The 22,645-nt window shown below is 41.5% G+C and overlaps 1 protein-coding gene across 7 annotated transcripts in view; it reads left to right on the forward strand.

Moving 5' to 3' along the window:
* Wdpcp (WD repeat containing planar cell polarity effector) overlaps positions 1–22,645 on the forward strand; it is a 284,986-nt gene that overhangs the window by 256,710 nt on the left and 5,631 nt on the right. For 6 of the 7 annotated variants that reach the window (XM_085692260.2, XM_085692256.2, XM_085692258.2 and 3 more), the window contains 4 exons: positions 2,017–2,179; positions 14,472–14,551; positions 15,306–15,334; positions 20,465–20,614. In XM_085692260.2, coding sequence (XP_085548386.2) covers positions 2,017–2,179; positions 14,472–14,551; positions 15,306–15,334; positions 20,465–20,599 — 407 coding nt within the window. In that variant the 3' untranslated portion in view covers positions 20,600–20,614. Of the gene's footprint in view, positions 1–2,016; positions 2,180–14,471; positions 14,552–15,305; positions 15,335–20,464; positions 20,615–22,645 lie in introns of those variants that run through there. The other variant, XM_048435510.3, reaches the window with a different exon arrangement.

Genomic DNA, 22,645 nt, shown 5'->3' on the forward strand with positions numbered 1-22,645 from the left:
TCAAAAAGAGAGAGAGAGTTAGTGTTTGAGCTCACCTCTGCTGTAAGTAGTTGGTTCCCAGGAGATGTACAAAAGGGCCAGAGAGCCTGGAATGCTGGTGCAACCCATTATTCTTAGAACCCAGGAGGCAGAGACGGGCAGACCTCCGAGTTTGAGGTCAGCCTGGTCCATATAATGAATTGGCTAGCACAGGCCAGTCAGAACTACATAGTCGGACCCTATCTTTTTAAAAGGGAAAGGAAAAAAAAAAGGCCAAAGATTGCTTCATTTTAAAAAAAAAAAATTTGGTCAGTGAAGTTGCCTTTTTATTATTTTGTTTAATGCTATTTTGTCTGATAATGACTTCGTCAGAGCCATAAAGAAATGTCCGCATCATCTAGTTCATAGCAGCGTGGCTCACAATCCCCGCAGCAGACTTTCAGAAACTGAATTTGCCTTCACTACTCACTTGGGCCCACACAGTTACTGGAAGCAAGATGGGAGTGAGGTCTCTATTTGCTTAGCTCACTCGGGAGCACCTGCCTAGAAACTGTGATACCCAGCCCTCTCATTCAGCTTCGAGGCTAAAGGACCAGTGATGAGGGCGACCTAGGCACCTTACTGACAGCCTTTTAGAGTTCTACCCCCGCACAATGTGACCTAGAGATCTCCAGTCCTTGTCCTCAGTCTGCAGTCACCGTGTGTTCCAGGAAGAACAAAGCCTTGCAGGACCAAACCTCTCCTATGAGAGGATTCTGATGGTGAGACCCTACCTGCAGGAGGAACAACCATCTCCTGAGAGCTACCTTCTCCCCTCAAGTGAGGACTTCAGACTCCCTTGCTACATCAAGATGAAGACAATGATCCACCAGACGATGCCTTGGCCCCAATGTTTAATTATAGCACTGCTTGCCCTCTGCCCTCATTCTCACTGTGCAGACCAGCATCCGTGCCTGTGCTCAGGTAAACAGGGTTGCTGGACCCCTCTGCTAGTCTTCCCAGTGTGCCACACTGATTAGTCGCCTGCAAGGCACTAAGGTTTGTCTGCTCATTTTCACGTGTCTGTAACATGGCATATACCTCCTTCTGTGCATTTTAAAATTCTGGTAGGAGGCTGATGGGTGTAGCTCCATGGTAGAGTGCTTCCCTAGTGTGTGCAAGGCCCTGGTTTCGATTCCCCGCACCACCAAAAATAAATAAACAAAAATATAATATAAAATAGGAGTCAAGTGCTTCCCATTGAGCCTGAAGACCTAAGTGTGATCCTTGGAGCCTGTTGGGAGGAGAGAGTTAGTTCCCACATGTTGCTCTCCCTTCACATGCAACACACACACACACACACACACACACACACACACACACACACATACGTGCACATGCATGGATTCTAATTACTTTAAAATTTTAAAGTAATACTTATCTAAAGAAAAAATTTTAAAAATGTTTGGGAGGGCTGGGGAGATGGTTCAGCAGTTGAGAGTATGCCCTTGCCCTCGCAGAGGACTTGGGTTTGGTTCCTGGCATCCTCATCAGAGGGCTGACAACTGCCTGTAACTCCACTTCTAGGGAATCTGGTGCCATATTTGCCTTCTCCAGCACCTGCATACATGTGGTACACATAAACTCATATAAGCACGTGTACATACCCGTAAAATGTCTAAGAATGACTTTTCTTTTGAATTTATGTACTATATGTTAGACTAATTTCTTATAATTATCCAAACTAATAATAAATAGCTAGGCAATTGGGTAACAGATTAGATAATTAATTATGTTGACAAAAGCACTGTGAATAGGCAAAGTATAAAAGAAATTTCAAATTTGATCTTGAGAAGACTCATGTTGTTGCCCCTGGCTGAGATAGGTAGAAGAGACAGGAACTGCCAACCCCCCCCCACACACACACCCCACCCCGCGCTGCACAGCAGATAACAAACATCAAGGCTGCACTGGGCACATGGTAATTGTTGGTCGAAAACTAGTTATCAGAACTGTATCTGCATTCTTCTCATACCTTACTTATTGTACATAAAACAGAACTCCTGGGGCCCTTGGACAGAAGAGACATGCTGAATGAAGCTCTTGCTGGCCCAGCTTTAACACCTGAAGGAGAAAACACATTTCCAGATCTTCTTCCTTCCATTGGTTCCATGCACAGACAAGCTACTCAACAGAAAATACCACATGGTCCTTCTAACAGGTAAAACATGTTGAACTGAGAGTTTACCATGTGAAGAAGTAGTTCACATTCAGTGCTTCAAATACAGCCATGCAACTGGTGTCTGTGCGTTGACTTTGTGTCCTGGCTCAGATCCGAGGGTGCTCTGGTGGAGTCCATTGGATCCTTTTGTATCATGTCATCTGCAAGTGGAGATCATTTGTCTTGTTTTCTTACTTATATCCCTTTCGTTTATTTCTATTATCTTACTGTTATTTTCCAGACTCCAATCTCAATATTGAATAAGAGTAGAGAAAGCGAGAGCCCTTGTCATATTCTAGGTCTTAGAAGAAATGGCCTCAAGTATGTTTTACTCAGTAAAGTTTTGTCTATCAATTTAATTTATACAGACTTTTTACTTACTTGATGTGTATGAGTGTCTTGACTGCGTGTTTATGAGTGCACCATGTATGTGCCTGGTACCCACAGAGGCCAGAAGAGGATGCTGGGTCTTGGAACTGGAGTTAGAAGATTGTGAGCCACCGTGTGGGTGCTGGGAATCAAATGCTGTGGCAAGAGCAGCCTGTGCTCTTAAGGGCTGAGTGGTCTCTTTAGGTATCCTGGAAGCCATTAAAAAAAGGGGGGGGCACCCACTGACCTCGCAGCTTGTGGCTCCACCGTCTGTGAACCACATGCTATGGCAACCCAGAACAACTATCATAGGACTGTATGCTAACACCTGGCTGAGAGAATTCCTCTAGAATATGGTAAGGAGTGGTCTGTGAGGGAGAAGCCCGGGTGAAAGCAGAGTCTATGTGGAAATATGGATCGAGCTCCCAGAGTGTGCACTGGGCACAGGGAAGGGACAGGGCCAACATTTCAGCCCGCACCGTGAAAACAGGACCGGCATCTGTGCTGAGACCCAGGAAGTGCCCATTGACGGGGTCAGCACCTGTGACCCAGCCTGCAAAGGCGTCCCAGGGTTGATCTGGTATCTAGGAGCCTGGAAGGGACCGAGTGTCCGAGCTGAAGCAGCAGCAGGCGAGAGCCATTCAGACTGTGCCCTTTCAGCTCTCCAGGTTTACCCTTCCTTCACTCCACCCAGCGCCCTTACTTCAGGCCAGATCCGCCCTGCTCTGCCCTCTACCTAACCACTTTTTCTTTCTTTATTATTATTTCCTGTTAAATTTTCCACTTGATAGACTTCCCCTAGGCATATCTGAGCTGGTTTGGGGTCTGAATCTCAGCCTGCTGGGAGCTGGGATGGCTTCAGGTTAGCTTACTCCATCCCTTTTCTTCTTTCTTTCACCTTACATCCACAGGACTGCCCTGCCTCCCTCTTCTTGTCTCTGTTGTTTGCCTCCATCAGTGTAATATTAGCCAGGACTCTTAGCTCTAGCCTTCTCCCCTCCACATATTTATTCCCAGAATACTAATATGTGAATACGGTATTATCAGTGTTTTCTTACTTTAAGTGACTGGAAAGCAGAGGCTGGTCTTTTTGTATTTCACTATTATATTTTCATACTGTGCCTATTCTTTGAATATTATTGATGTAGAATCCCCCCCCCCAAAAAAAGGCACAAGTCAGCAGATTAAATCAAAAGGCGGAATCATCCAGGCATGGGAATACACACCTGTTGTCCCAGCAAAGGGAGCCGAGCTCTGAGAGTTTGGGGCAGCCTGGTCTACATAGCAAATTCCAGGACAGCTAGTGCTACACAGTGAGATCCTGCCTGAAAAAAAAGACATAGATTCTGGTATTTTTTTTCTATTTGTTGCCTCTAAGAAATATACCTCACGATCAAAGACAGACAGGGTCATGAGGGGGGAGCATAGAAAGAATTCCCAGCTAGCGGAATAAAGAAGCAAATAGGTGTCACAGTAACTAAAACCAAAGTAAGTCAGACTAAACAAAGCCACTTCAAACTGAACAAGGGCACAATCTATCAAGATGCCAGTGTGACTCTGAACAGGCATGCATGGGTATACCCAAACCCGTTAAGCTGTTAGGTATGACAGCATACGTTAACCCCAGTACAGTAAGAATGCGTGGCTCTGGTGCTGCATGCTCATCAATGCACAGGTCACTCTGACCACAAAGAAAACTATCTGAGCTAATGACATCATAGATCAAGTGGGTTTAGACCTCTGAAGAAATTCCAAACACTGCAGAATACACAGTTCTCTCAGCAGCTCATGGAATGTTATATAAAATAGATCCTATCATAGGATACAAAACAAGACCTAAGAAAAATAATATAATATTTTCTTTTATTCTATATTACCACAGTGAAATAAAAATGAAAAATTATGGAGCATACACACAAATTCATGGAGATTGAGGAAACACTGTATTGTGAATGGGTTTCATAGTAAAATAAAAATTAAAACATTCCTAGAATCTAATGAAAGTGAAAACATATACAAAAGCCTGTAGATACAATGAAAAGAGTCCTGAGAAATGTATATCTATACATAGTTCCATTAAAAAATCAGGCCAGGTGGTGGCACACACTGTTAATTCCAGCCTTCAGGAGGCAGAGGCCATCCGATCTCTGTGAGTTTGAGGCCAGCCTGCTCTACAGAGTGAGTTCAAGGATAGCCAAGGCTACACAGTGAAACTCTGTCTTGAAAGGGGGCGAAAAGGGAAAAAAATCAAAGAAATTTTAAATAAATAACCAAATGATGAACCTTAGGGTCTTGGAAGAAAACAAGAATAAGTTAGGTGATGGGAAGAAACAACATCTAGATAGAAATGGACACAAAAATCAATAAAACAAAGAATTAATTGTTTTAAAAAATAATTTTTAACAAACTTTTAGCTAAAGTAGCCAAGAGAGCTACAATCCAAATTAAGAAAAGTAGAGATGAAAATAGAGAGGTTACAATAGATGCCAATAAAATTCAAAAAATAAGATAAAGTAGAAAATTGTAAAGGAATCAATGAATTTGTAGAGACTTAGGACTTACCAAGAAAAAGTTCTGAAATAAATATCTTAAGCAGATTTATTACAAGCAGTATGGCTGAAGCAGTAATATGATACCTCCCATTAAAAATGTTCAGGCCCAGACAGGTTCACTGATGAATTCCAGCAGATCACTGAGTTTCCCCGAAGGATTCTGGGAAATACAGAAGGAAGGAATGTGCTGAGATTCTTTACACATCAGTATTATAGCGATGACAAAAGCAGAAAAAGACACAATAAAACAAAGGAAACTATAGGCCAAACTCCCTCATGCACACAAGTGCAAAACTTCTCAATAAAATGCATGCAGAAAAATTCCCAAGGGCATCAGAAGGAGCTGTCAAGCCAGCTCAGTGATAAAGAACAGTTGCTGCTTGGAGGGGGCCAGGTACAATTCCCACCACCTGCATGGCAGCTCCAACCATCTGTGACTCTAGTTTCAGGGATTCCTGTACCCTTTGTGGCCTCCACCAGTGTGCTTATATACACACATGTAAAATGCTTATAAAAATAAGTAAAGTTTTTTAAAAAGAATACACCAGAATGATAATTCAGGCCTGGGGATGCAGCTTGGTTGGTAGTCTTTGCTTAGCATGCATGATAACCTAGGCTTGACCCTCAGTGCTGCAGACACTGGTTATGGTGGGCAAGCACTTGGGGGGTCCAAGCAGGAGGGTCAGAAGGTCAAGGTCACCCTGAAATGTACAGTGAGTATGGGTTCTTAGCATACAGGCTATAGACCACAAAGATGGCCAGCACTACATTTAGTGGGGGAGGGGGGACTGAGAACATTTCCACTGACATCAATAGCAACACAAAAGCAACTTGAGAAAAGGTTTCTTTGGTTTACAGTTCCTGATCACAGCCCATCATTGTGGAAAAGGCAAGGCAAGGACTGGAAGCATCTGGTCACATCCAGTCACAGGCAGAGAGAATGCATGGATGCTCACTGACCAGCTCATAATGTCTACTCAGTTCTGGCTTAAACCCAGGGAATGGTGCCACCCATGTCAGTCAACATAACCAATGCAGTCCCCCACGGATCTGCCCACAGGCCAACCGTACCTAGAAACCCATCATTTGAGACTGTATCCCTAGGTGACTTCAAGTGTCAAGTTGCCAATTAAAGCTAGTCTGCTAGCACAACTGGCTGTCTCTGCAAGTCCCCACACGCCACCAGGTAGGCATTAGCACACCTTGATGAGATGCTTCCAGATTAAAGCAGTTGCATCTAATGTAAATATTTACTTTTTTAATGGCCATTATGTGAATTGACTACACTTTTGTGAGACTTTTATACTTTGGGGTTGTTTTTTTTTTGTTTTTTTTTTTTTTGAGGTAGGGTCCCTGCCTGCCCCTGAACACACTATAAAGGCCAGGCTTGGCCTCAAACACAGAGGTCCACCAGCCTCTAAGATAAAGGTGTGTGGCAACCATGCCCAGCTATTTTTATTTTTTTTATGTGAATGGATGTTTACCTGTGTATATGTCTGTGTATCATGTGTGCAGTGCCTGCAGAAGCCTGAAGAGGTTGTTAGATCACCAAGACTGGAGTTGTAGTTTTAGATGGTAAAACTGCCATGTGAACACAAGGAAACAAACCCAGGTCCTCCGGAATAGCAGCCGGTGCTGCAGTGCCATCTCTCCAGGCCCAAGACTTTCACACTTTTAATAATAGTATTCAAAGAGTTATTTTTCTGATCTGGCTGAGACTTTAGTCATTCCATGTCATTATTCAGATTATTGGTTTTTCATAATTATGACTTGGCCGCTAAAACATGGTTACATAACTTGAAGCACACTTTAGAAGCATCCTGTGGGGTGAGAAGACAGTATGTCATGGTGCTAGAACTAAGGAAAAGAATTTCCTTAGCTCCAGTGTTATCTAGACTAGTTACAATTGAACTAAATCTGCTGGGTGGTGGTGGTGCACACCTTTAATCCCAGCACTCGGGAAGCAGAGGCAGGTGGATCTCTGTGAGTTTGAGGTCAGCCTGGTCTACAAGAGCTAGTTTCCAGGACAGGCTCCAAAGCTACAGAGAAACCATGTCTTGAAAAGAAAGAAAGAAAGAGAGAGGGAGGGAGGGAGGGAGGGAGGAAGGGAGGGAGGGAGGGAGGGAGATTGAATTGAACTAAGTCAACTTTTCTAGTTCCCTCAGAAAATGTATCCACCTGGATATTTACACTCATATGGATATTTACACTCATAAATTCAGTTGGTTGCTGGTTAGTTTATTTCTATTTATTGTGCCTTTAAGCAAATAATAAAAACCCAGAGACAGATACTGGGGTTCAACCTGAAGATCAGAAAAGCAAAGCAGCCAGCCACTGGCTCTTACCTCTATGTCAGATCAAAAATGGGCAATCCTACCTCCACAAATCCTCAGATTGAGACTGGACTGAAACCTGTCTCCTCCCGTTTTATATTCCTCTCCAGAGCTGGGATTAAAGGCGGGTACCACCACTGCCTGGCCTGTGTGGTTGACTAGTCTGGCTGCTTTGCACTGATCTTCAGGCAAGCTTTATTTATTTCAAATGAAATGCTACCTAATTAAAAGTTAAATTTGTCCTCATTGATTTTTATTGACTCATATCTATGCAAGTTTTCTTAAAGTTGGAACAAACAAAAATACTCTTTTATTCAAGATCTGCTGTGTGCCTGGAAACAATGTAACTGAGGGAAATGTCAGTGTTTACAAAACAGAGAGATTGTCAACAGAATGCCTGCCAATGGACTAACCAGGAAAGAAATTACAGCCGATAATTCAGGAAGATTGGCTCAAAACAAACTGCCCCTGCCAACAGCAAACCTGACAATTATTCTGTTGTCTAATTTGGCTCAGCCTAAGGTGACCTTGTTTGCCCATCTCAGTCTTAATTCTTGCTAACTTGGCATGAAAAAGTAACAAACGGCATATGTCTACAAAGTCCATTTTTGCATCTTAAACCAAAATAAATGTAGTTTATGTTGAGCGTTTCCCGTAACTGAGCTTGTAAGGATATTAGACAGGCCTGGTGCATCCATAGCCTGCCCACTAGCTGCTTTGTAGGTGCTGCTATAAAACTGGAAATTCTCGCTTGATAGATTTTTCTAAGTTTGGCCTATGACTAAAGCCGGCCAATTTTAAACATGTTCCCAAAATTATAGTCAATCATAAGCCCTTTTTAAAACATAAAAATGAAAATATGTCATCAATACATTGCAACTGAAAGGCTTTTACAGATTTTGATTGAATTTAAGGCAGCATTTTTTTAAAGCTATGCAGGCTACTGTGAGAAGCCCAGTATGGTGGTGGGCACCCGGGGCCGAGGCATGAGGATAACTCAAGACTGAGGCCAGAATGATGGCTCGGAGAGGAAGACAACTGCCCCCAAGTCTGCAGCTTCAGTCCTCATGCCCACCATGCCCACCATGCCCACCATGCCCACCATGCCCCAGGCTGGGAGGAGCAAACACAAAGCTGGCCTTGACTTCCCCATTCGTACCTTGGCATGTGTGCTCAATCACACAAATAAACACAAAGAAATGAATGTAATTATAATTGTTCAGTAGAAAACAGTGTAAGAAAGAGTGGACACTGGAGAACAAAACTAAAAATATTTCTGGTTTTCCTCCCAGCCTAACCTGCTGTATTTTCTTAATTCTTTTTCTGACCCACTAAAGTTTATTATGAAAAGGAAGTTACTCTTTGTGGCTTTAATACTTCAAGGAGCACTGAATAAATTAGTTTTTTTTTTAATTTCCATCATAACTTAAGAAGTTAGACTTCTGGGGAGAGACTACAGAAGGTTGAAAATAACCTCAGAAAGATAGTTCCACTCATATACATACATAAAAATTTAAAGTAGAGTTTATGGGCTTGCTTTCTCATGTACAGCTAACAGCTGAACAAGAGTACTGAAATGGCACACGTATGTATGTGTTATGTGTATTTTGTATGTGTGTACACTGTAATCCCCCTAAATGGAGCCATAGACCCAAACAGCCTGTCACTGCCATGTAACACTTCTCCTTCCAGGCCTTACCTGCTGTCTGTTGGTCTACCGTAGACAGGCTTTGTGTGTTTCTTATCAGACACTCTGTGCACCTGAGACAAGGAGGGAAGACTCAGTCTGTGTGGGCCTGAGCCCGACCCCTGGCCTCCCCACTGTAAAGTGCCCCATCAGCTTCTTTTGGCCTCACAGTTGAAATCATGGGTCAACTTCTCTTAGATATTATTTTGTCAGAGATTGTGAGATGGTGACCTTCTAATTGTCGTTCCTCTTACATCTGTAAGCTGGATTGCATGAAAAGAAAGTTTTCTTATCAAACTACAGTCGCCCCAAGAGGCAGGGTAAATGCTCAGTGGCTCCGTTCAGCTCACTGGTCTCAAGGGGGACGTGTCAGCGATCACCTTGCTAGCACGACCACTGCCATGGATAATAGGTGGGGAAGATTTCCATTCTGTCCTGCAGATCTGCTGGTCCTGTTTTAAAAATCAATGTAACATTTTGAAAAGGTAGTTTTAGTGGTATGATCAAAAGCCTAGGAATTTGATAGCTTTAAGTTTCATGTTTATAATGTCTAACTAGAAATGCCCATCACATTGTTAGCATAAAAGTGAACAACCAAAGTCTCTCTTTGGGGCATCGCAGAATAAATTATGATATATCTAGATACTAGATACTATATGGCCACTTAAAATCAAGATCATTAACTTGTGGTTCCAGGGGAATGGAACACTTGAAAGCTCATGAACATTCCAGACAGGATCCATTGGAACAGTTATATGAGAGTCTCAAAATGTGAATAGAGTCAGGGGGCTCATAAAAAAGACTAGAATTTAAATATTTCTAAGCCTGTGTGAGTTTATATTTTTTAAAAAAGTTGTTCCACCCACCGCAGAATGTGCACTGCTTTTAAATTCACATTACCACTAAGACAGACCACACCCAGCATCACAGGCGAACGGAAAACATACAGTGTTTCATGATTGTAATGGAATTAAAATGGGGTTGTACAGGATATGCTCTATTACTGCAGTGTAAAAACTTTTATTCTGTTAAGTGTACATAGAAAGAAATGTCTTCATTAACAAACCGAGTTTCTACGATGAAAAAACACAAATAGAAACAGAAATTAAACTTGAGGCAAATATAAGTAAGGAAATGATGATAATAAAAGCACGTGTCAAGCTAAGTGGCTAATAGCCATCTTTCAGATTCCAACACTATGGGAGGCTGAGGCAGGAGGATAGCCAGTTCAAGCTTTGCAGTATAGGAATCTATCCGGAAACAAAATAAAACTAACAACAAAATAAAAACTTTGAAAAAGATATGTCCAGACACAGATAGTATCAATTGCAAATTCTGCTTAGCATTAAGGAAAAGTAAAACCAAAACCCATTTATTTATATACCATCTCTTTCAAAAACTACAAGACAAAGAAGCCTATCCTACTTAGCTGCTGGAGTTGCCATAGAAACAGGACACTACAGAACAGTCTCTCATCACTCTATAGGCAGAACTCAGCAACAGCACATCAACAGTAAAGGTGAAACATTACTAATTCAAAAATCCAAACTCTAAAATATTCCCAGATCCAAAACATTTTAGTGCCAAAATTAGCAGATTTCATAGCTGACCTTATATGGCAGGTCACAATCAAAACACATGCACCAGGCTGATATGCTGTCTTCCATTCCCCCACACACACACCCAACCTCATCCACCACACAATGCAGGGACCCAGCATCCCCTAAGTTCTGAGGAAGCTTAAGGACCTCCTCACAGCCTGTTCCCACTTTTTAGGGATTGACTTCTGACCCAGACCAGCTTTTTCCCCACCTTGGTCTAGTCTGAGGCAGTGCAGAGTCTTACTGTAGACCAACAGCCATGGTGCAGAGTCTAACTGTAAACCAACAGCCACAGTGCAGAGTCTAACTGTAGACCAACAGCCATGGTGCAGAGTCTTACTGTAGACCAACAGCCACAGTGCAGAGTCTAACTGTAGACCAACAGCCACGGTGCAGAGTCTTACTGTAGACCAACAGCCACGGTGCAGAGTCTTACTGTAGACCAACAGCCACGGTGCAGAGTCTTACTGTAGACCAACAGCCACGGTGCAGAGTCTTACTGTAGACCAACAGCCACGGTGCAGAGTCTTACTGTAGACAAACTGCCAAAAAGGAAGTCCACATGCCTAGGTCTCATCATAAAGACACAAACAATATGAAGACAGTATATTTTGATCTTCCAAATCCACCAGCTCTATATAAATTTTCCCCTGTAAGAACTACCTCGGTGTACCCCAGAATAAAAACTCCAAAAACAATGATAAATTTCATCAAAGAATCCAAGAAGTGTGGAGATAAAAGTCAAATGATTCCATTGAGTAAAAAGAACAGTAGTGTTCTTTTTCCTGAGTGGTGCCCAGGAAAACAGATCTACACCTGGATTTCATTTATTTAGTGATCAAGAAAATCCAAGATCTTAAAACCAGATTCAATAAAGGATAAAAAGTTATTAGAAGAAGTTAACCAGTAACTTAAAAACAGTGATGCAATTTAAAAACTTCAGGGTTTAAAAACCTTTCAAGCCAACTGAAGCAAGTGGATGGGAGTATCCAGACTTGAAAATAGTAGAGGATTAGACCGCACATGCAAAGAATAAACAATTTTAAAGACCCAAATGAAAATGCAGGACTGTGGGGACAGCATGAGAAGATGAAAGCTTGGAATATTGGCATAGGTGAGGGAGAAGAATCTCAGGGCAAAGATATGGATGAGATCTTCAGTAATATCATAGAAGAAAAATTCCTTAAACTAAGGCAAGCACACCCTTACAGATAACAGCACATAGTACACCAAATAGACCAAACAAGAGGAGAAACTCCTCACAGCATAGAATACTAAAAATATAGAACAAGGAAAGAGTGTTAGAAGCTGCAAGAGAAAAAAAAACAAGTCACATATAAAGGAAAACTCAGCTTAACCACTGATTTCTCAATGACAATTTTGAAAGTCAGAAGGTGGAGAGATGGACTCCAAGTTATACAAGACCACAGCTGCCAACCTAACCACTGTACCCCATGACAATCTACTCTAGCCGATGGGGAGAAACTTGCTGTGACACAAACGGGCTGAAATTCCTCTCCACCAAACCAGCCCTACAGAGAATACTGGAAGCAAAACTTCAGACCAAAGATAAGAAATGAGCATAGCCAAGAGCTCTAGGAAGAAAACAAATAAAGCTAAAATTACTGGAACACAACAACAAAACAAACAACGAATGACTACAGTCAACACACACTTCTCAGTCATGATTATCCATATTAATAGTTTCAATTCTCCCATTAAAAGACACAGGCTATCACAATTGATTAAGATATAAAATCCATCTTTCTGTTGCTAACAAGAAACTCACCTTAACTTTAAAATAGATATGACACATCGGCCTGACCTAGGGTCTCTGCATATTTGTTATAGTTGTGTAGCTTGGTCTTCTTGTGGGACTCCTAACAGTGGGAGCAGGAACTGTCTGACTCTGGTGCCTGCTTTGGGGACCCTTTCCTCCTACTGGGATTGCATCTTCCAGCCTTAATAGGAAAGGAGATGCCTGGATACCATGGGAGCTGATATCCATGGGAGGCTTGCCCTTAGCAATTAGGGAAAGGCAAATCTAAATAATTAAGACTTTGTCTTACCCCAGTCAGAAGGTCTAAGCTTAACAGAACATCTGACAACAAATGCTGGAGGTAGGGGAAAGGGAACCTTTATTCACTGGTGGTGGAAACACAAATTGGTGCAGCCACTCTGAGAATCAATATGGAGAATCCACAAAAGTAAAACTAAAATCCATAATATGACCCTACTCTAACACCACTTGACAAACAATAAAGACCTTGATGGCCCACTCCAGAGACACTGAGCAGCCGTATCCACTGTGGCTCTGTTCACACTAGCTAGGGAATGGAAACAACCTAATGTCTGCCAGCTAACAAATGAATAATGAAAATGTGGTACATGAGGGAATACTATTCATTTGTAAAATGAAATCATGAAATTTGCAGGCAAGTGGATGGAACTAGAAAAGACCATGTTGTGTGAGATAATCTGGACTCAGAAAGGCAAATACCACTCATTCTCTCTCATCTGTGGTTCCTAGCTCCACGCCTTCAGGTGTGAGTATGTGATCCAGAGAACTCAGCAGAAACCAGAAAAGTAAAGAACCTGGCGGGTGAGCCCTAGAGAGGGAAACAACAGGATACAAGGGACATAAATATTTAATTGCAGAATAACTAAAAGTGGCTTTCCACCATAAAGGATGAAATTATGTCATTTTATAAGAAAATGGCACATCATAATCTTTACTAGAAAAGCCAGACTCAGAAGTGCAAATACTTCATGTGGAACCTAGATTTAATAACAAAAATAAAATGTGAAAGTAGGAGGGGCATCTGTAAAGAGAGAAGGGTCTGTAAGAGGGAGGGGCAGGGAATGTAGCTGGGGGGTTGAATGTTACCAATATACATGAAAAATAAGAGCTAGGGGGTGTACCCCAGTGTTAGGATGTGGTGTAGGAGGGTCTTCTTTCTATGTATTGCTTTTATTGGTTAAATAAAGAGACTGTCTTGGCCTTTTGATAGGATAGCAGCTTAGATAGGCGGAGTAGACAGAACAGAATGCTGGGAGAAAGGAGGCAGAGACAGAGAGCCTCCATGGAGCCAGCCACCAGGTCAGACATGCTGAATCTTTCCTGGTAAGCCACGACCTCGTGGTGAATACAGATTATTAGAAATTGGTTAAATCAAGATGTGAGAGTTAGCTAATAAGAGGCTAGAGATAATGGGCCAGGCAGTGATTTAAGTAATTCAATTTCTGTGTGGTTATTTTAGGGGTTAAGCTAGCCGGGCGGCTGGGAGCTGGGCCCACCGCTCCTTTTACTACAAGGATGTTGCCTGTGAAGCACTGGATCCTGACCTTGATCCCCAGAACTACAAAAAGAGCTCATTAAAAACAAAATTTTGACTGGGTATGGTGATATATGCCTCTAATCCCAATAGAGGCAGGTGGATTTCTTGGTGTTCAAGGCCAGCCTAGTCTACAGAGTGAGTTGTAGGCCAGTCAGGGTCACACAGTGAGATCTTGTTAAACTAATAATAATAATATTTTAGAAAAGAAAGATACTTTCTTTTTAACATAATAATATTATAGTGATATAATTCTTGGAAATTTTGTGAATTTATGTTTTTAAAATATTCAGAAGCTTGAACATGTTTAATATGTTCACTATACTAAGCATTATGGAGTTTTTTCTGTAACATACCTACCCTTATTTTTTTTTTCTTAATCCCTTTTTTCACTTAAAAACCTTCCACCTGACAGACAGGCGACTGAGAGAAGGAATGAGCAGGAGGAGAAGATGCGCACCGACTCTCCGGTGATCACCATCTCAGATGCAGAAGGTAATGAACTCAGGTCCCACAGAGGACAGTGCAAGGGGTGTGGTCATTTCAGGAGCGTCTGTAGGCTAGCAATGAGAGACACTAAGCCTTTCTAGTGAGTGAGAGATTGCTGGTGGCTGGTAGAATAGAAAACGATGGATTATCTGGTGAAAACGAAAGTATCCATTAATGATTGTATGATAAATACAGGCACATCCGAGGGACTGTTAAAATGCTGACTCTAACTCAGTGGGTCTAGAGTAGGACCCTTGAGTCCATGTTTCTAGCAAACTTTCATGTGACTCAGATGTGGTAAGCCCGGAGCTTACACTCAAGTAGTCTTGCTCTCAGGAGCTCTGAGAAGTAGTTTGGCTCTTGTTCAATATAGCAAGAAAGTACACATGCACATAGTAAATATGTAACAAAAGCAACTGTGTAAGAGACTTCTTAAAAGTGGTACCAGGGTTGTGGTGGCACACGCCTTTAATCCCAGCACTTGGGAGGCAGATACAGGCAGATCTCTGTGAGTTCGAAGCCAGCCTGGTCTACAAGAGCTAGTTCCAGGACAGCCAGGGCTACACAGTGAAAGGAACGATATGGGCATCCTCCACTCTAATTGACTATGGACACTGAAAGTTTTCCAAGTCCAAAGGGCTAAGCATTTTCTTGTAATTGGCAGTCTTACAGTAGTTAAAATCTGGCTATTATTTTCTCTAACATTTTCAACATTTTAATTTATTGATTTTTGGTCATTAATATTGTGATCTCATTTTAGGAGGACTGGAAGAAGACTCCAGGGGACAGGTAAAGCGTCCGTGAGAAACTGCACAACTTGCTTGACTCTGCATGCTGCCTGCTGGCCTGTGTTAGCCAGACTGCATTTACAGCTTCTGGGTGACTACTTAGTGTCTCATTTGTAGTAAAACTCCCTCTTCCGCTAGTGATGGCTGACAGGACATAGGAGACCTAGAAAGACTTAGCAGAGAAATGGATCTAATGCCTTTCATTCATATAGTTTTATAAGAGATGCATATGAAATATCACTTCTGTTGAGTAGTCCTAAGCCCCTCTCTGCATTATGTCTCTAACATCCTTTGGAGTTCATCAACTCCAAAAGAAAAAAAATGATGTCATGTAAGAAAAAAAACTTCATAGTATTACAAATAGTCCACAAAAGGCCACGAACTAACTCATTGTAAGGCATCATTATGAATGATGGCTACACTAATGGCATCGTTTCAGATAAACCATTTTCATTCCCTTAAGCCTAAGTTCATCTGTAAAAGAGATATGAGTCCACATGCCCCATAGGATTGTCATGCAGTTATTTGCTGAATGAGTATGGTAGAAGTTTGTTAATTGTCTATAACTGTCCTAATAATAGTAGTCATCAACATCATTACTTCAGTTTATGTTTTTGCATTTTTGTTGTTATTGTTCATTTTTTTATTTTATTTTAAACTCACTTTGTAGCCCAGGATCAGTGGAGCTACTTTGTAGCCCAAAGTGGCCTCAACCTCAGGGCAATCCTCCTTCCTCATCTTCCCAAGTACTTCATTTACAGGAACTAGATCTACTTGGGTCAGCCAGCCTCTTTATGGTCTACCTTTATTGACATTATTTTTTAGATCTGTAATTAGGAGGAAAGCAGTCTACACTCCAATAAATATGCAGGAATAATCTACATTCAGTTTGTTAAAACTTAGAGAAACTGATACGGTATATATTTAGATATATACTTAGAATCTTTATTTACGATTTCTTTTAGAAATAGAGCTTTACATTTGTTTACATTTGTGGGGGGGTATGGACAGTGGCATGCACTGCTATAGTGTGTATGTGGAGGTCAGAGGGCACATTACATTGTGCAGATTCCAGGGACCAAACTCTGAGATATAGTGTGTGTGTGTGTGTGTGTGTGTGTGTGTGTGTGTGTGTGTAGAGTCTGTTGTTTTGTAAAGACATTTTCACTTGAGTATACTATATACTTTGACCATATTTATTCCCTTATTTCCACCCCCTCTAACTAGTCCTCTCCCTAGGCATCTCCTTAAATATTTATATAATATATAACTATAAATAGACATATTATGTTTACAGATTAGACTCCACTAGAGAGAACATGGTTATTTGTTGAGGATCTCCTGTTCCATCCATTTCTTCATTAATTACATAATTTCATTCTTTTATAGTTTAGTAAAGCTCCATATCACATATCACACTTTCATTATCTATGTATCTGTGAATGGATACCTGGCTGATTGCCTAACTTGTCTATTCTAAATAGTGCTTCAATATAAACACACATATTTTCTTATAACATAACAGACTATATTCTTTCACTGGAATGAAATGCCTAAGGCTATGTACTTTATAAAGAATAGATTTTAGGCCATAGTATGGAGGCTGAAAGTACAAGGTTGGGTAGTCCCATCAGTTCAGCCTCTGGCGAGGGCTCCATGGAACACAGCATCTCAGTGGCAGGAGTGGTATGTGAAGAAGGTGAAAGACAAGACAGACTAGGGAGATGGTTAGGCTTGCTCCTTTACTCTGCAGGTACAGCATGAGTTCCTGTGGAGAGCAGGCCTCCCGTGGCTTATCACCTTCACTGAGCCTCACTCTTGAAGGTTCCTACAAACTGCTAATGCTTTCAGTAAATCAGCCCTTAGGGAACAAACCACATCTACACCACAGTTTTCCACATTTTTATCACCTCTTTTCCAACTTCAATTTGACATATCCAACAAAAAATAAAATTGCAATACTTATACATTTTCTCATGACTGGCACCAGTCTCAAGTGTTTTGGGTGAAGATCTGGCTCCCACAAGTGCTTTGTGGGTGAGACTGCTTTTAGTACCATGTAAATAACTGGGATTCTGGGATTAATTCCCACCGTTGCCCAGCTCGAAAAGAATGAAGCTGGACATGACAGTTGTGCAGCTCTAGACTGGGGTTTCTCAACCTTGGCATTTTTGCCATTTTGAGCCAAACTACTTTCCACTGGTTAGTATAAATAAATCAATAGGAGGATGGCCCCAAAATAGAAGGGTTGCTGGATACTGGGAGAGATGGCAGAGCAGAAGGAAGGTGGATGGTCATGGTAACTCCGTGTTCATGCATGCACATCCTACACCTAGTTCCATTCGTTTATTAACTAATATGGATTACTAATTATACTGTTTCTAATGATAGGAATTCTGAATGGTTTTCTTCAGCAAGTTTATTTCTATGACAGGAAGCTTATAAAAAGCAGGAAAAAATGATTCTTTTATTTATCAGTGTTTAGACAAAGGATCACCTAACATTTCCCATGAAGGGCCAACAGAAAATATGTAGGCTTTGTAGATGATACTGTTGTTACAGCTGCCTTACTCTGACAGTGTACAAAAATAACCTGAGTCTAGTCTTGAGGGCCCTTGTGTTCCAATAAAAATTCAATTATCATAAAAACATTCATTTCATATATGCTTTGATATTTTTGCAAGCCATTTTGAAGTGCAAAAGTGTTTTGAAGGGGAACTTGGATATATATCGTTTTGACTTTCAGGCCTTGCAATGATGGAAGGTAGATTGGATGTGCATAATTATCCATAAATTCACTGGACTGAGGTTCAGAGTAATGAGACAAGAGGATTGCCATGAATTTAAGGTCTACCTGGGCTACATAGTAGGACAGGTCTCAAAATAAAGTAAATCTTTAAAAGCTTGTAGCTTGGCTGACAAGATGGCTCAACAGGTTAAGACACTTAAAGCCAAGCCTAACTTCAGTCCCTGGAGAGAAGGATTGGCCCCTCAAAAGCTGTCCTCTTAGCTCTGAAAGTCATCATTTGTTGTAACTTCTGGCTTGTGCCAGGTGTGATAGTGAGCACCTGTAATCCTAGCACTTGGGAATTAGAGGCAGGAGACGCAGAAATTTAAGACCAGCCCTACTACGTAGTGAGTGAGTTTGAGACCAGCATGGACTATGGGAGGTTCACTACCACACAAAGCTGGAACTTTCCTAAGGCCGTATGACTAGTTTGCTCACTGTCTTGCTGTTAAGAGCAAGCATGGAATTACATAGTGTTTCCCAAACAACTAACATAGGTGCAAGAAGGAGAAAGTATAACTCTGACTAGGTAACATCCCAGGTGTAACACCTGTCCAAAACTGTGCTCATTTCATTCCCAGGCTCCAAACTGCTCCTCCTGGAAACTTGTGCTAGTTAGATCAAAAACACAATAGACACCATTGGTAATAGAGAAAATCTAACAAAAAAGACAGGACCATTCGAGGAAAACCACTGCATCAACTGGCAGGAGGTCCAAATTCACTGTAGCAAAGCAGCTCTTACTGTGCTGTTGAATCTACTTAACAAAGTCTGGGTGCATAAGGGAAAGTGAGCTGGTCTCCCCAACAATGGGTGACAGCCTTGGTGCTTGGCAGGTACTTAGTCATATGTAGAAATCAGTTGAGAAACCCAGTACACCCTTTTGTTGTTATAAATTACTACAAGAATTAACATGCACTGTCATTCAGTCAAGGGTTAGCAGTGTCAATAAAGTTGAGGTCAGCCTTGCTGCAACTGCAGCTTATATAACAAAGAAACAAAGCAAAACCACCAAGTCTCCCATTTTTATCAGGGGCTAAAATGTCATCAGCCTTAAGTCCTCTCTCTACAGAGTTTTTTCAGAGCGAGAAGTAACAGTAAGCACAGGAAAGGTCCATGACTAAGAACATCCATGACAGGGTTATTTATAAAAAGAAGTAATTAGAAACCACATATATTTAATATAAAAGGAATGGTTAAGCAATGGTACTTGATGTAATAAAACTCAGATGTTAAAATCAAAGATCATGCATCCAAATGCCAGATGAGGAAATAGATTAGTGGTAGAGTGTTTCCCAGGATTCAGTCCCCAACATGACGTGTGTGTGTGTGTGTGTGTGTGTGTGTGTGTGTGTGTGTGTGTGTGTTTAAAATAGTTTTATTTATTAAAACATAAGTAGAAAAGTACTGAAAAAATATATCTTAACAATATATTTGCATTTTCTAAATTGTATTTAATGAGTATCCTTTACTCCTAATAATGTTAAATTATCAAATATAAAATACCTTATTTTGTTAATCTTCAATGCATCTGTCTAAGGTAAAACAGGTACCAATCAATGTCCGAAAGCAGTGGTTGGTTCTCAACCTGTGGGTCACAACGCTTTAGAAATTGAGACCCTTTCACAGGGGTCACCTAAGACCATTGAAAAACAAATATTTACATTACAGTTCATAACAACAAAATTACAGTTATGAAGTAACAATGAAAAGAATTTTATGGGTGAGGGCCACCACAACATGAGGAACTGTGTTAAAGTTCCTCATTAAAGTTCCGCAGCATTAGGAAGGTTGAAAATCACTGTCCTAAAGTTTTTAAGAACTAGATGGATTTTAAAGCAAGAGCTTCAGAAGAAGAAAAAAAATATTCTAAGAAACCCTGGCATCACTGGAGAGAAAGAGCAGGAGAGGGGAAGGAAGGAAATAGAGAAAAAAGAAAAGGGAAGGGAAGGGTGAAAGAAACAGTCAAAGCAAACAGAACTTCTTAGGGAAGCAACCTGGTCTTCCAGCAGCCAAGTATAAATGCAGTCTATGAAGAGCTTCTTAGTCGAAAGGGCTTTAATATAGAACTTAACCACCCCCTATTCACGGTGCTCCTAGCACATGCTAGACAAACGTTCTACCACTAAGCTCCATGATACTCAAAAATCATTTTTAAATATCCCTACCTCAAAATTATTATTATTTTTTCCTTATTTATTTATTTAAAGAATTTCTACTTCCTCCCCTCCTCCCAATACCCTCCCGCTCCCCCCACTCCCTCTCCTCCTCCCTCACCATTCCCAAGAGCAGTCAGGGTTTCCTGTCCTGTGGGAAATCCAAGTTCCTCCCCCCTCCCTCCAGGTCCAGGAAGGTGAGCATCCAAACAGACCAGGATCCCAAAAAGCCAGTCCATGCAGACGAAACAAGACCCAGTGCCATTGTCAATGGCTTCTCACTCAGCCCCCAAGTCAGCCACATTCAGAGAATCCGGTTTGATCACATGCTCGTTCAGTCCCAGTCCAATTGGCGTTGGTGAGCTCTCATTCGATCAGTCCCCTTGTATCACTGGGTGAACGCACCCTTCGCGGTCCTGACTTCCTTTTTCATGTTCTCCTTCCTTCTGCTCTTCATTTGGACCTTGGGGGCTCAGTCCAGTGCTCCAATGTGGGTCTCCGTCTCTATCTCCATCCATCGTCGGATGAAGGTTCCCTCTGGTTCTGCTTTCCTTGCTCACGATCTCCCTCCCTCTGCTTCTCATTTGGACCTAGGGAGTTAAGTCCAGTGTTCCAATATGTGTCTCTGTCTCTATCTCCATCCTTCGCCAGATGAAGGTTCTGTGGTGACATGCAAAATATTCATCAGTATGGTTATGGGCCAAGGCCAGTTCAGGCACCCTCTCCTCTGCTGCCCAGGGAACAATCTGGGTCCTTGGGCCTGGGAACCCCTCCAGAATCAAGTCTCTTGCAAACCCTAAAATGGCTCCCTTAGTTGAGATATAAATTTCCCTGCTCCCATAACCATCCTTCCTCCAAACCCCCCTCCCATTCCCCCAAGCCATCCCCAATCCTCCCCCTCTCCCCTCTCCCTAACCATCTCCCCTTACTTCCACTCCTCCATCACCCCCCCTCTCGTGCACCCAAGTTTGCCTGGCAATCTTGTCTACTTTTAATATCCAGGAGGATAACTATATGATTTTCTTCAGGTTCACCTTCTTATTTAGCTTCTCTAGGATCACGAATTATAGACTCAAAGACCTTTAACTATGGCTAGAATCCACTTATAAGTGAGTACACACCATATTCCTCTTTTTGGGTCTGGGTTACCTCACTCAGTAAAGCGTTTTCTATTTCCATCCATTTGCATGCAAAATTCAAGATGTCATTGTTTTTACCGCTGAGTAAAACTCTAATGTGTATATGTTCCACACCTTTTTTAACCATTCTTCTATTGAGGGGCACCTAGGTTGTTTCCACGTTCTGGCTATTACAAATAGTGCAGCTATGAACACAGTTGAACAAATACTTTTGTAGTATGATAGGGCATCTCTTGGGTATATTCCCAAGAGTGGAATTGCTGGGTCCTGAGGGAGGTTGACTCCCAGTTTCCTGAGAAACCGCCACACTGATTTCCACAGTGGCTGCACAAGTTTGCATTCCCACTAACAATGGATGAGTGTTCCCCTCACTCCACATCCTCTCCAGCGTAGGCTATCATTGGTGTTTTTGAGTTTAGTTATTTTGACAGGTGTAAGATGGTATCTCAAGGTGGTTTTGATTTGCATTTCCCTGATCGCTAAGGAGGTTGAGCATGACCTTAAGTGTCTTTTGGCCGTTCGAGCTCTTCTGTTGAGAATTCTCTGTTCAGTTCAGTACCCCATTTTTTAATTGGGTTAATTAGAGTTTTAGTGTCTAGTTTCTTGAGTTCTTTGTATATTTTGGAGATCAGACCTTTGTCTGATGAGGGGTAGGTGAAGATCTTCTCCCAGTCTGAAGGTAGCCTTTTTGTCTTACTGACAGTGTCCTTTGCTTTACAGAAGCTTCTCATTTTCAGTAGGTCCCATTTATTCATTGATTCTCTTATTGTCTGTGCTACTGGGGTTCTACTTAGGAAGTGGTCTCCTGTGCCTATATCTTATAGACTACTTCCCACTTTCTCTTCTATCAGGTTCAAAGTGGACAGATTAATGTTGATGTCTTTAATCCATTTGGACTTGAGTTTTGTGCATGGTGATAGATATGGATCTACTTTCATTCTTCTACAGGTTGACATTCAGTTATGCCAGCACCATTTGTTAAAGATGCTTTCCTTCTTCCATTGTATACCTTTAGCTCCCTTGTCGAAAATTAGGTGTTCATAGGTTTGTGGGTTAATATCCGGGTCTTCTATTCGATTCCATAGGTCAACTTCTCTGTTCTTATGCCAATACCAAGCTGTTTTCAATACTGTAGCTCTGTAATAGAGTTTGAAGTCAGGGATGGTAATGCCTCCAGAAGTTCCTTTATTGTATAAGATTGTTTTGGCTATCCTGGGTTTTTTGTTTTG

The sequence above is a fragment of the Myodes glareolus genome, chromosome 8, assembly GCF_982192425.1.
Source record: "Myodes glareolus chromosome 8, mMyoGla1.1, whole genome shotgun sequence".
Classification (NCBI taxonomy): domain Eukaryota; kingdom Metazoa; phylum Chordata; class Mammalia; order Rodentia; family Cricetidae; genus Myodes; species Myodes glareolus.